Source organism: Haliotis asinina, chromosome 4 (assembly GCF_037392515.1).
Source record: "Haliotis asinina isolate JCU_RB_2024 chromosome 4, JCU_Hal_asi_v2, whole genome shotgun sequence".
Lineage (NCBI taxonomy): Eukaryota > Metazoa > Mollusca > Gastropoda > Lepetellida > Haliotidae > Haliotis > Haliotis asinina.
This window is the reverse complement of record NC_090283.1, coordinates 19,164,128-19,187,343: the sequence shown is the minus strand read 5'-3', so window position 1 is coordinate 19,187,343 and position 23,216 is coordinate 19,164,128. Positions and strand designations below refer to the sequence as shown.

The 23,216-nt window shown below is 38.3% G+C and overlaps 2 protein-coding genes across 2 annotated transcripts; both read right to left on the bottom strand.

Moving 5' to 3' along the window:
- Positions 1–1,626: 1,626 nt before the first annotated feature.
- LOC137281351 (galactoside 2-alpha-L-fucosyltransferase Sec1-like) lies at positions 1,627–22,893 on the bottom strand. The gene is made up of 2 exons (XM_067812526.1): positions 22,777–22,893; positions 1,627–2,688 (listed from the first exon to the last, which is right to left on the bottom strand). The coding sequence occupies exons 1-2, from the start codon at positions 22,794–22,796 to the stop codon at positions 1,656–1,658; spliced, it is 1,053 nt and encodes a 350-aa protein (XP_067668627.1). The 5' UTR covers positions 22,797–22,893; the 3' UTR covers positions 1,627–1,655.
- LOC137282316 (uncharacterized) lies at positions 8,028–11,867 on the bottom strand. The gene is made up of 4 exons (XM_067814059.1): positions 11,508–11,867; positions 10,705–10,963; positions 10,002–10,114; positions 8,028–9,842 (listed from the first exon to the last, which is right to left on the bottom strand). The coding sequence occupies exons 1-4, from the start codon at positions 11,791–11,793 to the stop codon at positions 8,635–8,637; spliced, it is 1,866 nt and encodes a 621-aa protein (XP_067670160.1). The 5' UTR covers positions 11,794–11,867; the 3' UTR covers positions 8,028–8,634.
- Positions 22,894–23,216: the final 323 nt, after the last annotated feature.

The following is a 23,216-nucleotide window of genomic DNA, read 5'->3' as shown; positions in this document are numbered from 1 at the left end:
GTATGACATGACAAAGTAAAAAACATGCAACAGTTAACAGAAACATTTTACTAAATAACAACAATGTAATAATATATGTCACAATTACCGATATATCTATCCACTGAAACTCTTTTATTTATGACTAAATATAAAAATATATTTCAAAAACAGGAGAGAACTACAGAAAAAAAATTTCTTACTTCCTAAAAGTAAAAACACATGACAGCACAGATCTTATGACAATATTTACAAACAGAATACATTTAGAAACATAATGCATGATGCATTTAGAAACATAATGCACATTACATGCAATCATTCTGACCAGACAATTTCTATCATGTCTATTTTAGACAGAATCTGAGTATGCATGGCCTTTTACACATTTAACAATATATTACGTGTCGTCATGTGTCTTAACTAGACAAAGCAAGAAAATTCCAAAGATATGCACAAAATGCAACCTTGCATGGGGATGATGAAAGACCTACAAAGTAATACAAGGGAGCATCTAAGATTTGAACCCATAATCATTGTCTTCTGGGACAACTAAGGGAGGCAACCCTGTAGACGATTATCAGGGTTCTGAAGCAAAGATCTAAAATATATTGGACAAAAATAGTTAAGAGATATATGATAAACTTTGAAATTATGAATAATGATGTATTTATTCATTGACATACTGATAAAATATCAGTCCTAAAAATACCACAACCCGTAACTTATTTTGTCCAGTATATACCAACCTATAAATTTTCAACCCCATTACAGAGAGGCATCAGTAAGTGTTCACAGCACTTTGATTGTCACGAGTGAATGTTGAAACATGAATGTTAGAACTGTCTCAGTGCTATGATCACTTTCGGGAACTGCTCCCTGCTCTCCTTTTCAGTCTAAGTCACAGACTCAATATTATTCGTTACACTGGTATACTGAATCTAGCAAACCCAAGTAGAAGGTTGCTTTAGCTATCCTTTTACATTGACCCATCATAACACAGTTTACCAAATCGCTAAAGATAAATATCTGCACATACCCTTTGAACTCTTACCTCAAAAACATTTGTACTTAAATAATTCTGAATGCTATTTTCCACATGATTACTTCTGAGTGATACATATGGAGGACGTCATTATTCACAACAGAGAGTTAACGACTGCGAAAAATAGTGGTCTTGTTAATATTTCATGATGTCATCAGAAAAAAAACAAACTATGTGTATATGCTGCTGGTCAAATATTTGTTTTATGCAGATTTTTGTTTGTTGACAGATCAGTGGCAACAACCTGGGAAGAGAAAATTTTGTAAATCCCATCGAACCCTAAATAGTAGCTATTGTTTGATTGGTTATGTCACATTTGACTGGACAGTCATCGGTCGCTCAAATGTTAGCTGAGGTGACCGTCAGCTTGGGTTTGTTAGGACTCAGCAGAGCAGTTAACGAACAATGATGAACCTAAGTTTAGACTGACTTTTTTAACAAACCTGGGCTTTCGATGTGACAAGTGAATGCCTTAAGTACCCACTAGGATACCCCACTGCACTTATCATAGCCTCAGAGCTACTATGTCGCAGCTCAGTGTTAAAGTGAAAGAGCTACGATCATCTTAGCTTTAAGATCTTTTTGTGGAACTGGGGTAAGCCTGTTAGAACGATATTTCTACAAAAATTGATCACATGGGAATCCAGTGAGGAGGGTAGTAATCCTCTCGGACTGTCATATTGCCGATCTTTGTGTTTGGTTGTGGAAATCCTTTGAAGTAGACGACATCTCCTGGCACCATATACCCTGCCCACCACGAGTACGATCCTGCTGTGATGATCATGTGACTGCAACTGGTTAAAACTGCCAGGTCGACATTTCCATCAGGATTGTGAGAGTAATACACATCAGGTCCAATATCCAAATTATCCTCAGCCCAAAAGATATCATTGCTACACACGATGAACAACACATTACCATACTTCTTCCGGAAATAATTCATAGCTTGATAAAAATATGACAATGGAGCTGCTGTGTACCCTTTCAAAGTCTGACGAACAAAATCTCCCCTTCGTACATGAACTCCTACCAAAGCTGCACCATGTTTATTTTTTAATGTCAACACTTTTTCTAAAAATTTTTTCGCCTTCTTTTTGATCTCATCCTTATAAACAAAATGTTTTGATATCAGTTCATCTTTGACATTTTCAAAGTATTTCCATGACTGGTAGTACCCAGCTAGCAGGGCATTGTACGGTTTAAGATGCTCTGTCTTGTTAAAATATGCTGCCGCCTTCTCTTCATTGTATATATAATGCATATCTAACAAATCTAGATCGCCTTGCTGAGTCGGAAGATTAAACACGTCAAGCAGATCTATCTGTTTCGGAATGATGGGAATCATGCCATTTCGTTTCGCAACTCCAAGTAGGGTTCCATACTCGAACATATGATTACCCAAACGGCCCCAGTAGGTGATCATGATGATAGGACGATCCGGTTGCTTCACCAGCGATATTTCAAAGTTGGCGGATGGAACGATGGACCCTGGAATGACCCTTGGCTTGGTGAGGATGCTGATCATGACATAGACCACCAACAGGATCAGCGCCAAGAGCAGTACATAGAACCATTTCTGGCAGCGTCGGAACCACAACATGAGGATGGGGCACAGTCTGTTGCGGAACAGGACATATGCACAGTAGGAGCATACAGCTTGAATCCTGTAAAAGACATGGAACAGGTGTCACAAGAATGTCTGAATATTGCTGAAATATTGCTGCCAAAGTCAGTGAAGCCTAGTAACATTAAAAAGTATTAGTGTGTCATTAAATCCATTGTAACTTTGCATTTTGGGATGGAATTTGAAGCTGAACATGAAATATAAACAAAGTCGTAAAAATAAATTGCCCTTCTCTTTTGTGAAAAAGATGTTATGTGTACTTTGGTATAATATTTAGTACCGATATAAGCAAGTATGTATTAACATGGTCCCAGATTGCTAGTGCACTGCCTAACTGTGGAACTTGTTCACTGAGTGATGGTGTTCTGTCCAACTATGGAACACTGTCCTAGGCTGCCAGTGTTCTGCCAAACTACACGAGATGGTCCAAGATTGATCGTGCTCTGCCTAAGTTCGGAGTATGATCTCAGAATGCCAGTGCTTTGCCTAACTGTGGAACTTGTTCCCTGAGTGTCCTGCCTATCTTTGGAGCATGGTCTCCGAATGCTGGTGTTTTGCCTAACTGTGAAACTTGTTTCCTGAGTGTTGGTGTTCTGTCTAACCATGCAACTGGTCAAAGGCCAGTGGTAGCAGAATGATAGTGCTCCGCCTAACTATTGAACATGGTCCTACATTTCTGGTGCTCTGCCTAACTGAGGAATTTATTCCCTGAGTGTTGGTGTTCTGCCTCATGATAGATCATCATCCCAGGATGCTTGTGTTCTGCCTAACTATGGAACAGTTTGGTCTCAGAGTGCTGGTGTTCTCTTGGCTGCTGCACCAACTTCCATCCTCCATACATCAACAGCTTCAGTAGTGTCTGTCAGTTTGTCTACGTCAAATCATGCACAACTCTGCATGTCTGACTTTGGAAAAACTTGTTGGTATACATGCTTCATGGCAGGACCGTTGGACTGCCATGATCCTGCACACGTCAACACATGCTGCATCAGGATGGAGATGTCAGCTGGCGTCACCAGCAGCTCAAACCTTTTACCTCTCATCACAGACCAAGCACTTGTAGCCATGGCAGTATTAAATCACTGTCTCATATTTTGGACAAGAAAGCACCAGTCTTCTACATTCCTATCATCATGTTACTTTGCCATGTTTTCAATACTGAGAAGTAAATTGAGTTTACACTGTGTTCGAGATTATTGCACTTCTTTAACAATGGGTTTGCTAAGCTCATGGGGGCGGTCTGTAAATAATGGAGTGTGGACAAGCCATTCTAGTGATCAACAGCATGAGCACCTATCTACGTAATTGGGATATGATGACGTGTCAAGCAAGTCAGTGAGTTTGACCACCCGATTCCTGAAGGTCAATTCTAAACACATCTTCAGGGGTAATCGATGTATTGTATAATGGTAAATAGTTGTGTTATATTACAGATATATTTCACATTTAACATGGCAACAAATCTCTTGAGCAGGCTGGAGTGAGGAAACCGATGTTAATCATCTACCCTTCTCAAAAGTAGTATATTTCAGGAATGGCAACAGGAACATCAGTTTTCAGCTCAAAACTTAACACTGTCATCGGATGGGGTTTCAGAGTGAGTGAGTGAGTGAGTGAGTGAGTGAGTGAGTGAGTGAGTGAGTGAGTGAGTGAGTGAATATTTAACGTCACATCGGCAATATTTCAGCCATATCGTGACGAGAACAATTTAACATGAAATGGAATATATTTATATCATAAAAAAACTGTCAACAAAGGACAGTAAAACAACTAGAATATCACAGAGAATGTAAAACTAGTAACTAGATCTAGAACAGTTCAACTATAAGAGGACAATACAATATAAAACTGGGCTATGGATTGCCAACAACTGAAGGTAGATCACCATACTAGGGACCATGGGGACTTACATTACTTTTGCTACCTGCATGGACCCTAGCTGGATTCACATCATCCCTTCAGTCATTGGATTTTATGTGGAGAATTAGCCATACATTAAAATAACAAAAATACTGCGATTAAAAACCTGGAAACCTTAAATTTAGATCAAATGTTTCAGGACTTACGTACCCTCTCAAGAGGACAATAATTTTTCAGTACTTTAACCCCCTTTGAGGGTACAGCCACTAACAATTTGAGTTACTAATTTAAACTTCCAATTATAAAATATATATCTATTTACAAATCAGCTAACAGATCTAATGCTTTTAAAAATCCTATGATTAAATGAGAACTGGTATTGTTAAAAAGATCCTTCATTGTTCTTGAATTGAAATAAATGTCCCTTGTGATGGAATACTCAACACAGTCAAGCAAGATATGCTTGACTGTGATTCTTTCATCACAAGGGATACAAAAAGGAGGATCCTCACCTTTTAATATATATTCATGTGTGTATCTTGTGTGGCCAATGCGATATTGTCGCATAATGACCTCTTCAAATCTGGACTGACAACCCAAGTAGGTATAACCAACAGTGGGTTTTATCGCATGTAATGTGTTTATACCCACTTGGGTGTCCCACTTCTTCTGCATCAGATCACGGGTATTGAAGATCTAATGGTGGCTTTATAATCACTGTAAGGAATAAGAAGTGGTGTCACAGATTTGTTGAGTGCTGCTTTAGCAGCAAGGTCAGCCAATGTGTTACCTGAGATTCCTACATGGCTGGGTAACCAACAGAAGACGATGTCGTATTGGCCAGTTGCAAGATCATTACACAGTTCAATAATTTCTATTAAAAGTGGATGTTTGCAAGAAATATTTTTAATAGCCTGAAGGCAAGAAAGAGAGTCTGAATAGATTATGTATTGTTTCTGTTTAGGATGTCTTTGAATATATTTACGAGCCGTTAATATGGCGTTAGCTTCAGCAGTGAAAATAGAGCTGTTATCCGGTAATCTAGAAGATATTGTTCTGGATCCAATGACAGTGGCACAAGCCACTGTGCTGCCGTCCTTGGACCCATCTGTGTATATAGATTTATAGTTGCTGTATTTACTTTTTAATTGATGATATTCTTGTCTATACTGTAATTCATTGGTTTCTGATTTTTTAAATGATGTTAATGTTAGGTCAACTTGTGGCCTAACCAATTGCCAAGGAGGAGAAGAAAGAAGACGGGAAGGAGCTATACTTTCCAGCTCAATGCCGGAAACAGCAATAAATGGCTTAATTCTCAGTCCAAGAGGCGGAACAAGAGAAGATTTTTTGTTGTATAAGTCCTCATAAAGGGGATTGAAAACACAGTTATGGGCAGGGTTAGATTCATTAGAGTATAATTTAGTAATGTATTGTAAAGACAATTTTATACGACGTTGTGTAAGAGATGGTTCATCGGCTTCAACGTAGAGACTGTCAATAGGTGAAGTTCTGAAAGATCCAAGACAGAGTCTTAAACCTTGGTGGTGGACAGGATCAAGAAGTTTAAGGTTGCTTTTACAGGCTCCACCATATACGATGGAGCCATAATCAAGCTTTGAACGGACCAATGATCTGTAGAGGTGAAGGACGGTAGCTTGGTCCCCTCCCCATTTTGAGTTGGAAACAACTTTTATTAAATCCAGCGCCTTCAAGCATTTATATTTTATATATTTAATATGCGGAAGAAAAGTTAAACGAGAGTCGAAAATTATACCCAAGAACTTGGCCTCCTTGACCACATTGATGGGAGTGCCATCTAGAAACAGTTCTGGGTCCTTATGTGGCTTATATTTTCTACAGAAGTGTAGACAATTAGTTTTTGACTGAGAAAATTTGAATCCATTTTCGAGACACCATTTATTTATTTTGTTTAAACATAACTGTAGTTGTCGTTCAATAGTGTGTATATTTTTACCACGACAAGAAATATTAAAATCATCCATGAAAAGTGATCCATCTATTGAATCATTTAAAACCTTGGACAAACTGTTAATCTTAATACTAAACAGTGTGACAGACAAAATACTGCCTTGTGGGACACCCTGATCCTGATTATAATGGTCAGATAAGGTTGAACCCACTCGGACTTGAAATTGTCTACCGTTTAAGAAATTTGATATAAATTGAGGCAAATCAGTGATTAGATTATTTGTTTCCAAGTACCAAACTAATCGGTTATTGATCATGCGTTCCATGGTTTTGCAAACACAGCTAGTGAGTGAAATTGGTCGATAATTGGAAGGATCCGTATGATCACGTCCAGGTTTAGGAATTGGAACAATTATAGCATCACGCCATGAAGAAGGAATTTCACCAGATGTCCAAATACTATCAAAAATATTTAAAAGGGTCTCTAAACACGATTCCGGTAAGTGCTTCAGAAGTTGGTAATGTACGTTATCAGCTCCTGTTGCAGTATCGTGAGCCTGGTCAAGAGCAGTATGAAGCTCATGCATCGAAGAAGTTTCGTTGTAATCTTCCCCATTATCTGAACTGAAATTAATAACCTTCTTTTCTTGCTGATTTTGGTATTTTTGAAATTGGGGTACATAATTTGATGAGGAAGAATGTTTTGCCAATGTCTCACCAAGTTTGTTCGCAATGTCTGATCCACTAGTCAATAAATGGTTCCCATCTTGGAGATGGTGAATGCTAGATTTAGAACCCTTACCCTTGATTTTCTGGATCATATTCCACACCTTTGATATCGGTGTGCGTGAATTTATTTTTGATATATACCCTTACACACTTGGGGCGCCTAAAAGGGCACTGAAAATGATGCTCCAATTGGGGTGGGGCGCCTAAAATGGAACTCCAAAGGGCACTACAGATTCATGGCATAAAAAGGTGGGGCGCTTCAAATGGCACTCACAAGAATTATATAAGTGGCATGGGGGCTTCCTGGGGCGCTTCCCAAACTTTAGTTAAAAGCTGAGGGCGCTTCAAACGGTACCCACTAAAAATTTAAGAAATAGCATTGGGGCCTCCAGGGGCGCTTTTTAAACTTTGGCTAAAATACAGGGGTGCTCCAAATGGTACTAATTAGAAACAAACAAATACCATGGGGACTTCCATGGGTACTTCCAAAACTTTGATTTAAACATGAAAAAATAGGGGCACTCCAAATGGTACGTTTTAGCCACAAGCACTGTCTTGGGTACTTAGATGGGTGCTGCAAAAACATTTTTTTTCTGTAACAAATAAGAGGGTGCTATATTGGTACTGTCTAGACTTTAAAGAGATTGGAGTCTAACTTAACAGTTCATACAAAAACAAGATCTGTTCTGTTTTAAGGTTGCGCTCATTATCAATAATCATTTTAATAGCTTATTGTAATAATTTTTATAACTAATAAAGGTTAAACAAACCCACTTATTTCAAATAATTAAGTACACAATTGAGAAACAAGACTAACTTGTACAGGAAAACAACCTAAAATGATGAATGACTCAAAAGTTTTTGTCCATGCATTTTATATTCTGAACATAATGAGGGAAGAAATAGAGAAACATCTATATTCATGTACTTACAAAATAAATCTCAGAAATCTGGAAGGAATGTGAGGTATAATGTTTACAGTAATGTAATGGATTCAATTACATTTTCACATAAAATTACAGAAGAACAAAAGGCATCAAAGAGTGTAACAGAATGCATAAACATGTCTTACAATATTATAATGAACAAAGTAATGTTGTTTCTTAAAAATGTATATGCATGTGTAAAACAGCACCATAACTTCTATCACAGTATAGAAACAAAATCTAATCTTTCTTTCTTACATTTGGCATTAGTGCTACAAATTTCACACTACCCTGATCCATGTACACACACATATTCTTTATATTCTCAACAGGTATGAGATCAAACAAGGTTCCAGTTTCCACTTCAACAAAATGAGCTGGTACATGCAAATGACACTTATGTTCCTTGATAAATCTTTTGACTAAGGCACAATACACTGAACTCTTCTCAGTGAATAACACAAGGTAATACTGAATCTGACCAAGGTAATGTTTCTGATCCATTCCTATGTACTGAATTGAGTAGCTGTTCCTCCTCGTTACATTTTTGTACATTTTGGAATGAAACATGATACCATTGCACAGTAGCGGTAAAACTGTGCCGACCTTGTTATTGGTGCATTAATAAATTCATCAACCAAATTTTGTATTTCAACAGACAAGTTACACGGTTTAATTGGGTTTACAGCAAACATGTTATCCTTTATCCAAATGATGTTTTTTCTGTGATGTTTTCCCTTTAAGGAGAGATAGATATATTCAGCTTCAGAGAATTTTGGGATAAGGGCACATAATTGAGGTAGCTTTTGATGTATTACTACTGCCACTGAAATTTGAAGTTCTACTTTCTGTGTACCATGAAACAATGATCGCAAGTCCCCATTTAAATCTTCATAGAAAAAGCAAGAGTGACACCATAAGGGTCCAAGATCTTCAACTTTCTGAGCTAGGTGGAGGAGTGCATGCATATTGGATGTCATATTTCTTTCTGAATATAAGAAATCAACAGATGCACAAAACTTGGCAATAAGCACCTTAGCTCTTGAAAGCTGTTTGTGTGAAACTGACCTTTGTAAAAGAATAAATATACCTTCAACCAAAAGGAGATAGTGTGTGAGATATTCATCTGGTAAAATCTGATACAGGCAGCAAACAGAATAAAACAAAAGAAAGCATCTGAACTCTGAAGCCTTCCAATTCTTCAAATCTTCAATGCACCTAGGCATTCTTGTGATAAGATTTGGTGGAGAAAGTCTTTGTAATCTTTCATTAAGTATTGATGTGAAGTTTCCAATGTAAAATTTTTCATGTTTGTTTGCACTGTCTGTCCAAAGATGTAAAAATTTCTTCTGCACCCCAAGTAGAACACAATGCATATAATCTACAGTAACACATCTTATCATATCAAAAAAGGGCAACTTGTACAAAGGGGAGAAGCCTTTGACACCATTTTGACATGATCTGTGTTGTTCTGCTCTCCTTGCATCAGTCAGACTCTGGGTATGCGTGCGAGGCGTAGAGACACCAGTGAGGTTACCAGCTTCTGATATGTCAAATGGATAAGACATCATCGATCCACGTTCTCCAGTTTTCACAGATTTTCCCTTGGACAAACAGCTTCCAAATCCATAATATCCATTAAACTGTACAAAGTTTTGGACCAGACATCTTGCAGGAGCATCACACACAACACTATGAAGAACTGCTCGTAACAGCAATGATCTGCCCTCTAGCACAACATCAGTACCTAAGTGAAAAAAGAAAGAACTGTAAATAATGCTGCTAAACTGTGTAATAACTGCTAGATATTTCAAACATAATTACATGCTATTGTTCATGAAATTCTGTCCAGAATGAGAAATTGAATCTATCAAGCCATTTAAAAGCACATGCATAACAAACAAACCTTTTTCATACAAGGACTTCAGTTCTTCAACAAGAGGCTGCAGAAAGATTGACATTGTTGGCTTGTTGATGCCATACCAGAGGCCAGCAAACAGTCTGCATTCAGCGGAGTACCTGAAAACATTGTCAGATATTTACCAAAGAAGGTCTACTTTAACTTTTCAATGTTTTAATCAGCAAGTTTGAATTTGGATGTATATGAATATATAAACATTTAAACGAATCAAATTGAACTTAATCTATCCATGATAGAATTATCACAAAAATTATCCAAATTCCATTGGAGTAGCCAATTCTTAAACAAACCACACATGATCAATATCCTCTTCAACTTATATTTACTGGAGTTATTACACAAAATCAGTCATCCTGAACATCATGACATGTTCCATTTTTTTCCTTCCATGTTTAATGAGAATCTGATCAAAAGCAAGGGAAATGTTCCATAATGAACTCAAAACAGAATTTTTACAAAGTTTTGTGATTTTCTTAAAAAAACAACAAAAAAAACAAGCAACAAAACCCCTGAAAATTCAATGATTGCATACCATAATTTCTTTTGCATGACCCATCGTATTATACTCCTTTGTCTTCCTACCAAATCATATGAAAATCTGACTAAAAATAAGGCCTTACATTAATACATACTTGCACCAGTTCCATCTGTTGAACTTTAGAGTAACAATGAAATTAAGAAAGCTTACCTTAACTTTGGGTTCAGTTCATTAACTGTTAGATACAGAGGCCAAACACTGTAAGTCGATGATCTGAACAGAGCCACTCCATCTGTGTTGAGTTGTAGAGAAATATGAATTTCTTTCTCTTTTCTTCCTTCTTTTGTTCCCTTGAAGAAGTTATCCACAAAGATGGTTTTGTAAATTTTCCCATCAAAGATATCTTCAATTGCTGATGGATTATCCTTGACCCTTCCTCCTTCATGAAGTAAGTCTGACTTCTTTAAACCTATTGTAAGAAAGATTAAATGCTTTACACAATGAAACACTGTCACACTATGAAAATACCCTGAATACTAGAACGCTTTTTAAAATGACAAAGGACCCAAAAGGAACCCATGCACAATAAATAAAATCATAAAAAATGCATTCATACAGCCTACAACACTTAAAAATTAAAGTCTTTTCAAGGAAAATTACGATAAATTTCTATCACAAAACAGTTATCCAACACTTCCCAATATTAAAGAGGCCATACAATTGTTTGTTTCCTTACAATTATATTGACAGCTAAAAAAGCTTTGCTTTGGTAATTGATTCATCTATTATATCCAAGAATTTGAGAAATGGCAATTGAAGTCTTTCCAATGTTAATAAAGCAAGAGTGGTATTGAAGTTGCATCTGAAATAAACTGATTACTATTTATCAAGGCTTTTCAAGACATTTCACATATTTCTTCTATTAGATATTAAAATCTTTTCAAGGTGGCGCCATACTTTCATGTCTGTCAAAACCTTGAATAAATTTGATTACTATCTATCTTGACTCTTACCTGAAAATAGTGACTGTAATTGACCTATCATCGGTATGTATATGAAGGATGACTGTTCACTTTTCTGGCATTTCTGGCAGGTTGGCTCACTTGCTTTTCCATGGTAAGTGTTGCAAAAATTACAGAAGTAGTGCAGCTGTACAGGTGATGACATACCTTTGAAAAAGTTGTTAAATGTTTTCAAAGTAGTTCTGCAGAAATTTGGAGTTATGCAATGAAGTTCGATTAAGACCAATAAATCTTTCAGTGCCTCCCCACTCAGTTGATGTCTTATAATGAAACTCATTATCAAAACTACACTGACTAGTTCTGTAATTCTTGCTCCAATGTACAAAGGCTGTGATTTATCTTGAAAGTTCTGGAAATCTGAAAATGTGAACAAACACTTAATTCTAATGATCATGATTATTCCAAAAATTTATTCAGACCTTCCAAGACCAACCATCTTAAACTGACTTGTTGATTTTTATGTGACTCTATTAATGTGAATCTAAAATTTTAAAATGTATCTGTGAAAATGTGCTTTTGGTTTTGCACTTACTGTCCTCCGTGTCATCAGCATCATCAATCTTCATTTCTTCATCACTGTCTTCAATCTCTGATGAGCTTTCTTCGTCATCAGCAAACTTTCCCTCTGCTTGAATTGCATCTTCATTTTCATTATCATCTACTTGAACAATGTCTTCAGATACAGGGCTGCTTTGGTCCTTTACTTCATCTAAACATAAATAAAATAACATGAAATATGTAAACTAAATTTAGATACTGTGATGACTTAGACAATTTTGTTACCAAAGTTAATAACTAACTTAATTCAACTTAATTTAGACTACTATTCAGTTAATTTTACTTTAAGTTTATGGTAGTAAAAGTTAAATTTATACGAAAATGATTTATTCTTTGCAGTCCTTCAACTATTGTTTGGAATAAAACATTCCGTCTACTTAACTCAAATAACATTAGAAACGAGGCGCAGTTAACAAATTCCTAATTTTACGAACCATTATCGCCGTGTTCATACTCTTCGTTGAAATCGGGTTGTTGAGTGTGAATAGGTTCATCATTGGCGTTCGATTGCTCCGGAGATTGCTTGCTTTCTTCTTGGGCACTTTCTCTCGTTTTTCTCCACAAAGTTGTTCTAGGAGTCAGAGTTTCGTCGAACTCATGTTTCTTGTACGGGCCTCGTTTTCTTTTTTTACATTTTGTCACTTCTGCCCTCTCAGTCATTTTGGCCTGTTTATCTCCTTTATTGTCCAAAATTCACGGTAAGTAAATGAAAAATGCAATGCCGGGTTGCCTATGCAAATGTTCGAACTGTACCAAATCGTTAGCCACGTGTCGATGAAATTGCTGTCGACGACCAACAATGCTGCCGGAAGTGAGAAAAGTTCCTTGCTTTGTCGGAGGCACCGCTCCCATATCATTTTCAATGGTACCAAAGCGAAGCGATGTAAGGAACTTTATGCAAACTTTATACCATGAGATAAAAATTATCCCCATTTTCGAAAAACTTGTGAGTTTTGAGTGATTTCTTAAACGTGATTCCTACTTTGCCTTTTGAAAATGTCTAACTATTAAAAAAAAAACTGTTTAAATTATTTTCTAAAATACAACCACCATTCCTTCCGACTTCCGGTTACAACTTTGGCGCTTCGTTTGACTGGTTTTTACCGTTTCTAAACTAGAACTCCGCGATATCTTACTACAAGTATTTCGACATGTCTTCATGCAAGTTTGTTGCCTTGTTCTGGGTGGAAGAATCGGCCTTCAGTGTCCAATCGACTCACACAATTTGTGTACCAAGGAAAGAAGCCTGGGAATACAAGCCTGGTGATCGGGTGCAGGCTAAGTTTTCTGGGAAACTCTACACCGCTGACGTCATCAGTATCTCAGGTGGGCATATATACATACATATATATTTATGCTAAGTGATCTTGCACTAAATTTGTAGATTTTTGGTACGTTTTAAGTATTTTTCTGGTGGTTGGCATGTGCGTAGAGCTCAGATCACAAATCAGCGTCCAGTGAGCAAGACAGCTGGGTACTAGAACTAGACGCTTTACAAGTTATTTATATATATACCAGCTGAAACCGTTCTTTTAAATTACAACAAAACTTCTAACATTACACATACTGATCTAGGTCACATACACAAATTAAAATGATATTGGGAATGGAAATAAGTAATTATTCATAGATTGTAGAATTAATGGATTGTATTTGACATAAAATTTTATCTATTTCAGATGACAAAAAGGCACTCAATGTGAAGGGGAACAGTTATGTTGAAAAATACAAAGCTCGGAAAGAAAGGAATCTGAACTCTCTAACAGGTAAGCAGTAATTATAATGTATAGTTTGGTTCTTTCTGATGGAACGATGATTGCAAGGATCAAATAATTGAGTTGAAATAATAGGTATTATTTTTGAATTGAAATGAAAAGAATAATTTTCAAAATTGTTATGCATTTGTTTTTGTGAACAGAAACTGCAAGACAAAAGAAAGGGAAAACTGCCGCAATACCTTCCAACCCAGGTAAGGTCGAATGAAGAAATTGACATTGTTGTCATGACATTGTTTGACATTGACTGAAAAACACAAACACAAACACACACACACACACACACAAATACACACACACAAATACACACACACACACACAAATACACACACACACACACACACACACACACACACACACACACACACACACACACACACACACACACACACACACACACACCACCACCACCACCACCACACACACACACACACACACACACACTCTCTTTCTCTCTCTCTCACTGCTAGGATTTGTTACCAATGTTTATCTGATTAATGGAAACAACATAGCTGCACAATAGTAAATATCCACACAGACTTCAGTTGTTTAGGTATACTGTAAATATTGTTCACATTTTTTCAAAGTTTTTTTTTATATTAGAAAGGATATCTTACAAAGTACTATTGTTATCTATTTTCTAGAAAAGTCCACTATTTACATAATTGTGAATACATCAATAAATTTTTTTCAGTTCAAGACAGTGTGCGAGATGCACTCAAGAAGGATGCCCTCCTGAAAGCTCGTCAGGAGAAGGCACAGAAGGCTGAGGCCTTGAAAAGGTCCAAAGAGAGGGTCCTGGAGGAGATGGACGTTCTCCTCGAGTTCCCATTCAGCCCAGAAACGCAGACCAGCGAAGACGAAGAAACAAATTTTGAGGGTAATTGAGAATCATGAATTAGATGTTTATTTGTTACTGTTACAGGAAACACCAGGGAGAAAAGTTCGGAAACAAGTTTATGCCTTAACTGTTTACTCTGTGGTGTTTATGAGTTGTAGCTGATAGATCCTTCATGTTTAGATGTACAAGTACACTTCACATGTTGGAGGTTGAACAGAGTGTATGGATTCCTCATATTTTTCAACACTCAATGGTCATATCACATAACTACATGTCTTTCATGTTCATGCTTTGTTAATTTTTGTCTTTTTTAAAACAGATGTCCCCACAAACAGCAAGGGGCATCCCACAATGGCTGTAAAACAGCCAAGAAAGAGAAGGGTAGATGAGGAGGAGGATAGCCATCCATGTTCTAAGTGTTGTCTCCTTGAAGATGAACAAGTACATAAAGAAACTGGAGGAACAGTTAGGTTGGTAAAAACAAATATATTGAATGATATATGTAATGAATTAATTGTGAATTTAAAGGATATATTTTACTGTATAAAATGTTTTATAAGGCTATTTCATTTCATATTTCAAATGATTCCAAGAGGTTTGTGTGACATAAAATGAACAATGAAACCTAACCTAAACTAATTTTAATTTAAGAATCTCTGCAATCAACTAGGAGCATATCTCCCTCAACAAGTGCACCTCCTCCTGCATCCTGCTTTGAAAGGCCAAAGCCTGGTTATTATCCAAAGGGATGCAGCAGTGTAAGTACCCTAGAGTTGTTTTAGTGTATCTGAACTGAACTGCTTAAACAGAAAAATGGAGAGAGAGTAAAAGGGTTAATGTCCTTTTGATATTTTGTTAGATGTACCTCAGATTCTTCACTTAGTCATGAAGCACTTGGCATCAGTGAATGAAATAGCATTTGTCCATGATGTCCTGGAATTGTTCATTACCATGCTATCACAAGTATTCTTTGTCATTCTTTTTTACAGATGAAAGAATTGCTTCCCCAGTCCCACATTTACCTGTATGAGGACCAATTGAGAAGGGCCACCAACAAAATCTCTCTGAGTCCAGATGGGAGGAGGGATGGCTCCAGCTGTGCCAGGTACTTGTTGGGCATATTCTTCTCTAAAGAAGATATGTCAAACAAGTCCCTGACATCAGATGGACAATATCCCTGCCTCAACCCATACCTTGTGAACGGGATAATTGGTGTGTTAAATTTTGATTTGTTAGAACCTGAATAACTTTAGTAGATTTAAAACTTCATTTTCAGGTGTAAATTTGTGTGGTTTATTGTTTACACTTCCTTAAGTTGTTTTGAATTGTGTGGTGATCGAAGTATTTTATAGAAAAACATTTGGAATCAATGCTCTATGACCAGTGTAAAACTTTGGAAACATCTCATATAGCCAACTTTAAATTTGTTAAATTGAAAATGTATATCAGGGATTTGTATGTATGCATCTCAATGACAGCGACTGATTTCTTCTCTCTTTTTATTTTGTAGAATACACTATGAGCATATCAGACTCGCTCAGGTCAAGAGTAACAAAGGTCCTCAGGAACAAGCTTTCGGCCTTCAGATGCCGGGAAAAAAAGCAGCTGAGCAAAGTTGAAGCTGTACTGTAGACCCTGCCCTTCTGTGACTATTTCTTCCCACAGTGTATCACCAAAACTATACGTGCATACGTGCTAGGTTCACCAAACTTAATACACAAGTGAATCATGACCCACAGATATGCCATGTGCAATTAATTTGCAAAATGTGATTATTCAAATGATGTTAACTTTTCATGGTCTTTCTTCACGCCAAGTGTACCAATATGTGGTAGATTCTCTGTATCTAGATTACTTGTTTCCTTCATCTTATCAACGTGTGATATATTTTCTGCATTTGCATGGGTTGTTCTGTTCATGTAATAAGTACAAATATAGTTCTGATTGATTCTAGATAGTTAATTTATTCGTTTCATACATGCATAAAGGGGTACATGGCAAAACTATCTAACATGTATTTAAAATTTAATAAAGTCAACAAGAAAATTTTGTGAGCTGCTGATCACATCATACATCAATATCTGTCATATCCATGTCCCAAAGTGGGAAGTGAGGTTATGTGAGCTGTGCTCACTTCTACATTTGTAATGATGTTGTACACTGATGATTTTTCAACAAACAAAAGTCAGGGATTGTTCATGGAATCAAAACATTTGACGAGGTGGATTTATAGAATTATATAGCTGTACAAAATAGAAAAATATATGTATATAATTCTTTCATTTCATGAGATTTGTTGTTCTTTGATTATATATAATCGATTTGAAAATTTGCTCATACGGTTAATGGTTTTTTCTTCCCATGCAGTATGTTGCAGTTTCATTTATGGTTGATCATTTTATGGTCTTTCATGGGGCGCCTTTCATGGTACTCCATTGGGCACCTCCAGTGGTACATTGATAGGCACCAGTAAGGGTACTCAAATGGGTGCTCCAGGTGGGACCTTGAATCTAATGCAAGGAACTGCATGGTATAGCCTGGGGCGCCCCAAGTGGTACTACATATGCTGTGCTCAAAGGGCGCCTTGAATGGGACTGCTTGGTGAGGGCTAAGAGGGTGCCTTTTATGGCGCTCCAAGTAGTACCACAATGGGTACTCCATAGGGGCGCTTCTTATGGAGCGTAATTTACATATTTGGAACAATGAAAGTTTCAATTGCGGAAGGGCGCTTCCATCGAGACCCCATTCAGAACTAGGGTACCTCAAATGAGACTCCATGCAGATAGCAGGGCGCTTCCACTGAGACCTTAATGGCGCTTAACAAGGGGGCTTAAAATAAGACCTTGAATGGCACTCCAAATGGTACTTGCAAGCGGTAGGGTTCGCCAAGAGTGGCGTTTACTTTGCTTGAAAGTATGCCTTGCTTTAGCATTTAAAATTTTGAATTTGTCTAAACTGTGGACCATAGGATGGCGACGGAAATAATGTTCCGCTCTCTTCCGTGCCTTCCTAGCCTGTTTGCATTCATCATTAAACCATGGTTTTCGCACATGTGGAACTGCAGAGGACTTTGGTATACACTCGTCAGCAATATTATTCAATTCATCTGACAAACATTGTATGGCATCAGGAATATCATTAAAAAGTGCAGGTTTTAGTTTGTCTGCACAGAGTGTTTCATATAGAGGCCAGTTAGCTTTTTTAAAATTCCATCTTAATGATGGTGTAACGTCAGATGGCATCACAGGGTTTAATATTGTTGGGAAATGGTCACTTCCACAGAGATCGTCGTGGACTGACCATTCAAATTCACCTTATTGGTTGGAATCAGTAATAGACAAATCAAGAGCTGAATAAGTACCTGTGCCAGGATGTAAATACGTATTTGAGCCGTCATTATATATGCATAAATCATTATTTGAAAGAAATTCCTCTAGTAATTTACCTTTGGTGGTTGTATTAATGCCACCCCATAGTGGACTGTGGCCATTTAAATCACCCATGATTATGCAGGGTTTAGGTAGTTGATCATAAAGATCTGGCAGATCAGTTAGTTGGACAGCCGATGAAGGTGGAATATATAAAGAGCATAAAGTAAAAGCAACTTGTAATGTAAGTCGGACTGCAACAACTTGAAGATTTGTTTTTAGTGGACCTGAGCTATGGATAATATTGTTCCTCACCAGGATTGATGAACCACCAGAAGCTCTATCACCAGGAGGAGAAAAAGAGTGGTATGCATTGAAGGGACGGAGCTCAAAATTATCTGTCTGTTTCAGATACGTTTCTTGGATGCAGAACACCGACGGTTTAAAATCTTGGTTTAACAAGTGTAGATCATTTAAATTAGTCCGGAGTCCTCTACAATTCCAATGAATTATAGCAGAAGACATTATTTCCTTGGTGGATGTACAGGAGATCTACCCCTCACTTTCCTTGTGGGTGACAAGCTATGAGTCCGACCTTGGATGTGGTCGGACACATCCATGGCCTCAAGTGATCCAAACTTATTATATAGTTGGACCTGATCATTAGACCCCTTAGGAGGCCTGTTACGTTGATTTTTCTTCGTGATTTCATTGCTCGATCTGGATGTAGTGTTCACTTTTGACTTCACATTAGGGTCTGATTTAGATGCCTGTTTCTGAGAAGCAGATGAATCCTTCCCAGAAGATACCTTAGACTGAACAATAGTTTGTACGCTGGAAGTTTCGCCGTATTTCAGCAGACAGCAATGTTGGAGCTGATGTACTAGCCCACGTGCAATCCGTTTGACCACTGACTGAACTGCATGAAACGTGTTTGGGTTTAGAGGCCTGAACAGAAGCAACAGCAGCATAACTCGGGCCCGACTGTTCTTGTGCCAGAACGATCTGTTTTGCTTCAAAGAACGAAACGTTTTGCTCATGCTTCACCCGTGAAATCTTTGATTGCAACTTCCAGGAAGGACATTCCTTGGATGAAGAGGGATGGCAACCAAAACAGTTTACACATACAGGTGTGTTATCACAAAGGGTACTATCTTTGCACGCTCCAGCGCATCGTTGGCATGCAGCTGGATTGTGGCATGACTTGGATCCGTGCCCATACTTTTGGCAATTATAGCACCTCAAGGGGTTGGGGATAAAAGTATCAACCCTTAAGTTGCAGTATCCTGCTTTCAGAGATTTTGGAGGCATCGAGAGACAAAATGTAAACAAGTAAGTATTTGTCTTGAAGACATCATTATTCTTTTTGACTGTAAAGCGTTTAACATGAGTAACACCATGTGATTGTAGTTCAGTAACTATGTCAAGTTCACTCATGTCTGTAAGGCAACGTCCAGTATCACGGACGATGCCTTTGCTGGTATTTAATGTCCTGTGAGGGGACACCTCTACAGGAACATTTGCTAAAGACTTTGTTTTGAGCAGAATTTTGGACTGTATTTCTTTCCTGCATTCGATTAGCAGGGAACCAGATCTCAACTTTTTAATGTCTTTCACCTCTCCAACCAAACCTTCAATGCCTTTTGACACAGCAAAGGGATTTAACTTGAGAGGGCCCCCTTCAAGGGCACACATCACAATGAAACGAGGCCAATTGTCAGGGTTACTGGACGTTGTATGCTACTCATCATCTGAAGACAACGAATCATCAGATTCGTGTGATCGTTTTTTAAGTGGGGGTGCCATGGTAGAAAAATATATGATTCACCCTCCTAGCTCCCCACCCACCATGGAGTGTCAACAAGGACGATGCCTCATGCCTGTGGATCTCCTGCAGACGGCACCAAGGATACTAGGAGGGTATACTCAAGCAGAAAATATCTTGAAAAGATATATCCCACCAGATTGGCCCATGAGCCACCGCCTTCTGGGCATAAGACTCTAGGCAAAGTTCACAACATCAGATTTCAAAATCAATAAACATTTTAGATGAGCAATTAAGCCAAGACCGACAGTAAAACAAGTTCAAATCAAATTTGTGCAATGACATATATAGAAAAGTCATGCAGAGGGCTTGGCATGACCAGCCGACTGGTCGAACCGGGCCCATTCGACCACCCGTCCAGGCGAAGTCAGGTCCAAAGTGGTGCACTGAGCAACAGGAACACGGCTGCAAGCCCCCACCGCCCTCAACCACCAGGACCCCCTCCTCCGCCGACACAGGGCCGCAACCCACGGCAAACGGGTTGGTGGACCAAATACCCACCCCCCCCGGGTCCACTACGGGGGTGTCGGCGAACTCTTAGCATTACCAAGCACCCACCACGAGGAGGCGGCTCGCCACGGGTGCCTGGGGTTTCAGACAATTCACACAACTGATCAGATTGAAATGAAATAAAATTGGTGGAAATCTGTGGATACGCAAAAATTACCATCCCTAATATTTGTTCAAATTATCAGTGAAATAAAGGTTATCTCTTCAAAGCAGAGAAACAAGAAATTCATAATTCCAATTTTCAAAGTTTTTGGTGGCTTTCTGAAGCCTTTGTAGACAATTTTCTCCTCTGAGCAGATCTACATAATACTTGCCCATTTGGTGCTAAGCTTACCCGTCTACCTCCCACGTCCACCAATCTCCTTTCTGACCCATTTTATCTACTACCAATGAAAACATTAGTTTGTTTAATACAACACCTCGCAGATAAATTGGAAACATATTGATCTCGGATAGTTACGTTTATCCTAATAGGCAGGGTTTCAAGTGACACATGCTTCCATTATGTAGAATTAAGCAAAAACATAACGCAACCAGGCAAAATGAGAATTTGCATTCTAAATTTCACTTTATTTGAATTACTTTTTTGTTTAATGTGAAATTCATTGGTACGTTTTCACTGCAAACAGACACACTATGGAAGAAGATCCCTGATTGCTAGTTCTCTGCTTAATTATGCACCATGGTCTGAGAAAGTCAGTGTTCTGCTAAACTACATGACATAGTCCCAGATTGCTAGTGGTCTGCCTCACAAAAGAACATCGTCCCAGGATGCTTGTGTTCTGCCTCAGTAACTATGGAACAGTTTGGTCTCAGAGTGCTGGTGTTCTCTTGGCTGCTGCACCAACTTCCATCCTCCATACATCAACAGCTTCAGTAGTGTCTGTCAGTTTGTCTACGTCAAATCATACACAACTCTGCATGTCTGACTTTGGAAAAACTTGTTGGTATACATGCTTCAAGGCAAGACCGTTGGACTGCCATGATCCTACACACGTCAGCATATGCTGCATCAGGATGGAGATGTCAGCTGGCGTCACCAGCAGCTCAAACCTTTTACCTCTCATCACAGACCAAACACTTGAAACCATCAAGAGGGTAAACTATTTTGCTGTTGTTAGCAATATTGAAACAATATTCATATCATGGCATACACAAAAAAGAGCATACCATGGGTGGAAACTGGTATCAATCCTGGCTCCAGTGCATGACAGGTGAATACCTTAACCACAAGGCTAACAACACTGTACCCACAACTAAGGAAATAATTGTCAAATATTTTATTTACGTGTGAATCCATGTTCTGTTTCAGTTCTCTAGAATTAAAATTGCTCACCATGTGTCTAATGGCCTGTTCAACTTGAGTGTCCTGACCTACTCCGCCAAGTGTTTTATAATGCGTGGGGAATGGGGCCTTGCATTGCTTTCAATATTAGTACATTAATAAAGCGTCGGATATGTGCATTAGTGGTGTGTCGAATAAACAGACATGCACTGACCCAAGGGCCGCCCACAGAGGGAATCGATAGAGTGAGTGAGTCTAGTTTCACGCTGCACTCAGCAATATTTCACCTATATGGCGGCGGTCTGTAAATAATCGAGTCTAGACCAGACAATCCTGTGATCAGCAACATGAGCATCGATCTGTGCAACTGGGAACCAATGACATGTGTCAACCAAGTCAGCGAGCCTGACCACCCGACCCCGTTAGTCGCCGCCTACGACAAGCAGTCACCTGTTATGGCAAGCATGGGTTGCTGAAGGCCTATTCTACCCCGGGACCTTCACAGGTAGGGAATCGATAGAAAATGGGGAGCCACCATAGGATACAATCGCCACCCTCACTTAATCCTAACCCTAACATTAGAGGCAAAGGAAAGACTCCTTCCACGCCATTTCATTCTAGTCATATGGCATCGCCAGACTATATATATAGTATATATTCATCACCTGGTAATAGGTTTGAACGGGTTTGAACATGTTCTCTAACTCTATCTGACCAATACTGAAACACATAATCAACTCCTAAAAATGCCAACCGTTAAAATCTAGTGGGGATATGGGCTGATGGCTTACCTCGTCAATGTCACATCTCATACACTCATCATCCTCATAAGGTGTCTCCGTATATACGTTATTATAAGGACAGTGCATATGATTCGTAAAATTATGGAAATGCAACAACAGCTATCAATACCAAAAGCACACTAGTGCCAATATTCCAGTCAGAAAGAGACTTATTTTGTGCAAAACAGCACCACATATGACGTAACTAAGGTAGACACAACACAGCAACAACAGGTAAGAACTACATATACCAAACGCACTTTTCCTAGTGCATTCTACAAAATAGAGCGTTTAATCGTTAATGACTATTCCATACCTTGGTAGAAGCACCGACATGGGAATGAGTTAAACAATCTGCATATTCACGTTTCCACTCAATCTTTACCCAAACACGCTTTCCATGACTTTTTCTTGAAAGTTGCAACTTCCGTATGGTTATATCTAAAAGTTGATTCGAGATGATACGAAACGAAATCACACCTCGAAATTAGCGACCGAGTGTGAGAGTAGTACATTAGTTACGGTTAAACCCTTCCTCCATTTCATTTACCAGCGGGTTATTTACACACCGCTACTTCAATCATAGTGGATTCCAAATCCAAACAGATAATTACTAGAAATTATCGAAAACGGCACTCTAAATCTTCCGGAACTGGCACCAATCCAAAATAACAACACACATATAATATGTACACATACACATTCATTGAAAAAGGAAAGCCAGCTTATGGAGATGTAGAACATACCAAAACACAT

What these genes read in the sequence shown, in the direction of transcription:
- LOC137282316 (XM_067814059.1), bottom strand. Translation starts at nt 11,793, where the DNA reads ATGAGTTTCATTATAAGACATCAACTGAGTGGGGAGGCACTGAAAGAT. An exon ending in GAACTGAACCCAAAGTTAAG is followed by an intron (nt 10,115 to 10,704) that starts GTAAGCTTTCTT and finishes CAATGTTTTCAG; the next exon opens with GTACTCCGCTGAATGCAGAC. An exon ending in GAAGTCCTTGTATGAAAAAG is followed by an intron (nt 9,843 to 10,001) that starts GTTTGTTTGTTA and finishes TTTTTCACTTAG; the next exon opens with GTACTGATGTTGTGCTAGAG.
- LOC137281351 (XM_067812526.1), bottom strand. Translation starts at nt 22,796, where the DNA reads ATGTCGGTGCTTCTACCAAG. An exon ending in ATGTCGGTGCTTCTACCAAG is followed by an intron (nt 2,689 to 22,776) that starts GTATGGAATAGT and finishes TGTCTTTTACAG; the next exon opens with GATTCAAGCTGTATGCTCCT.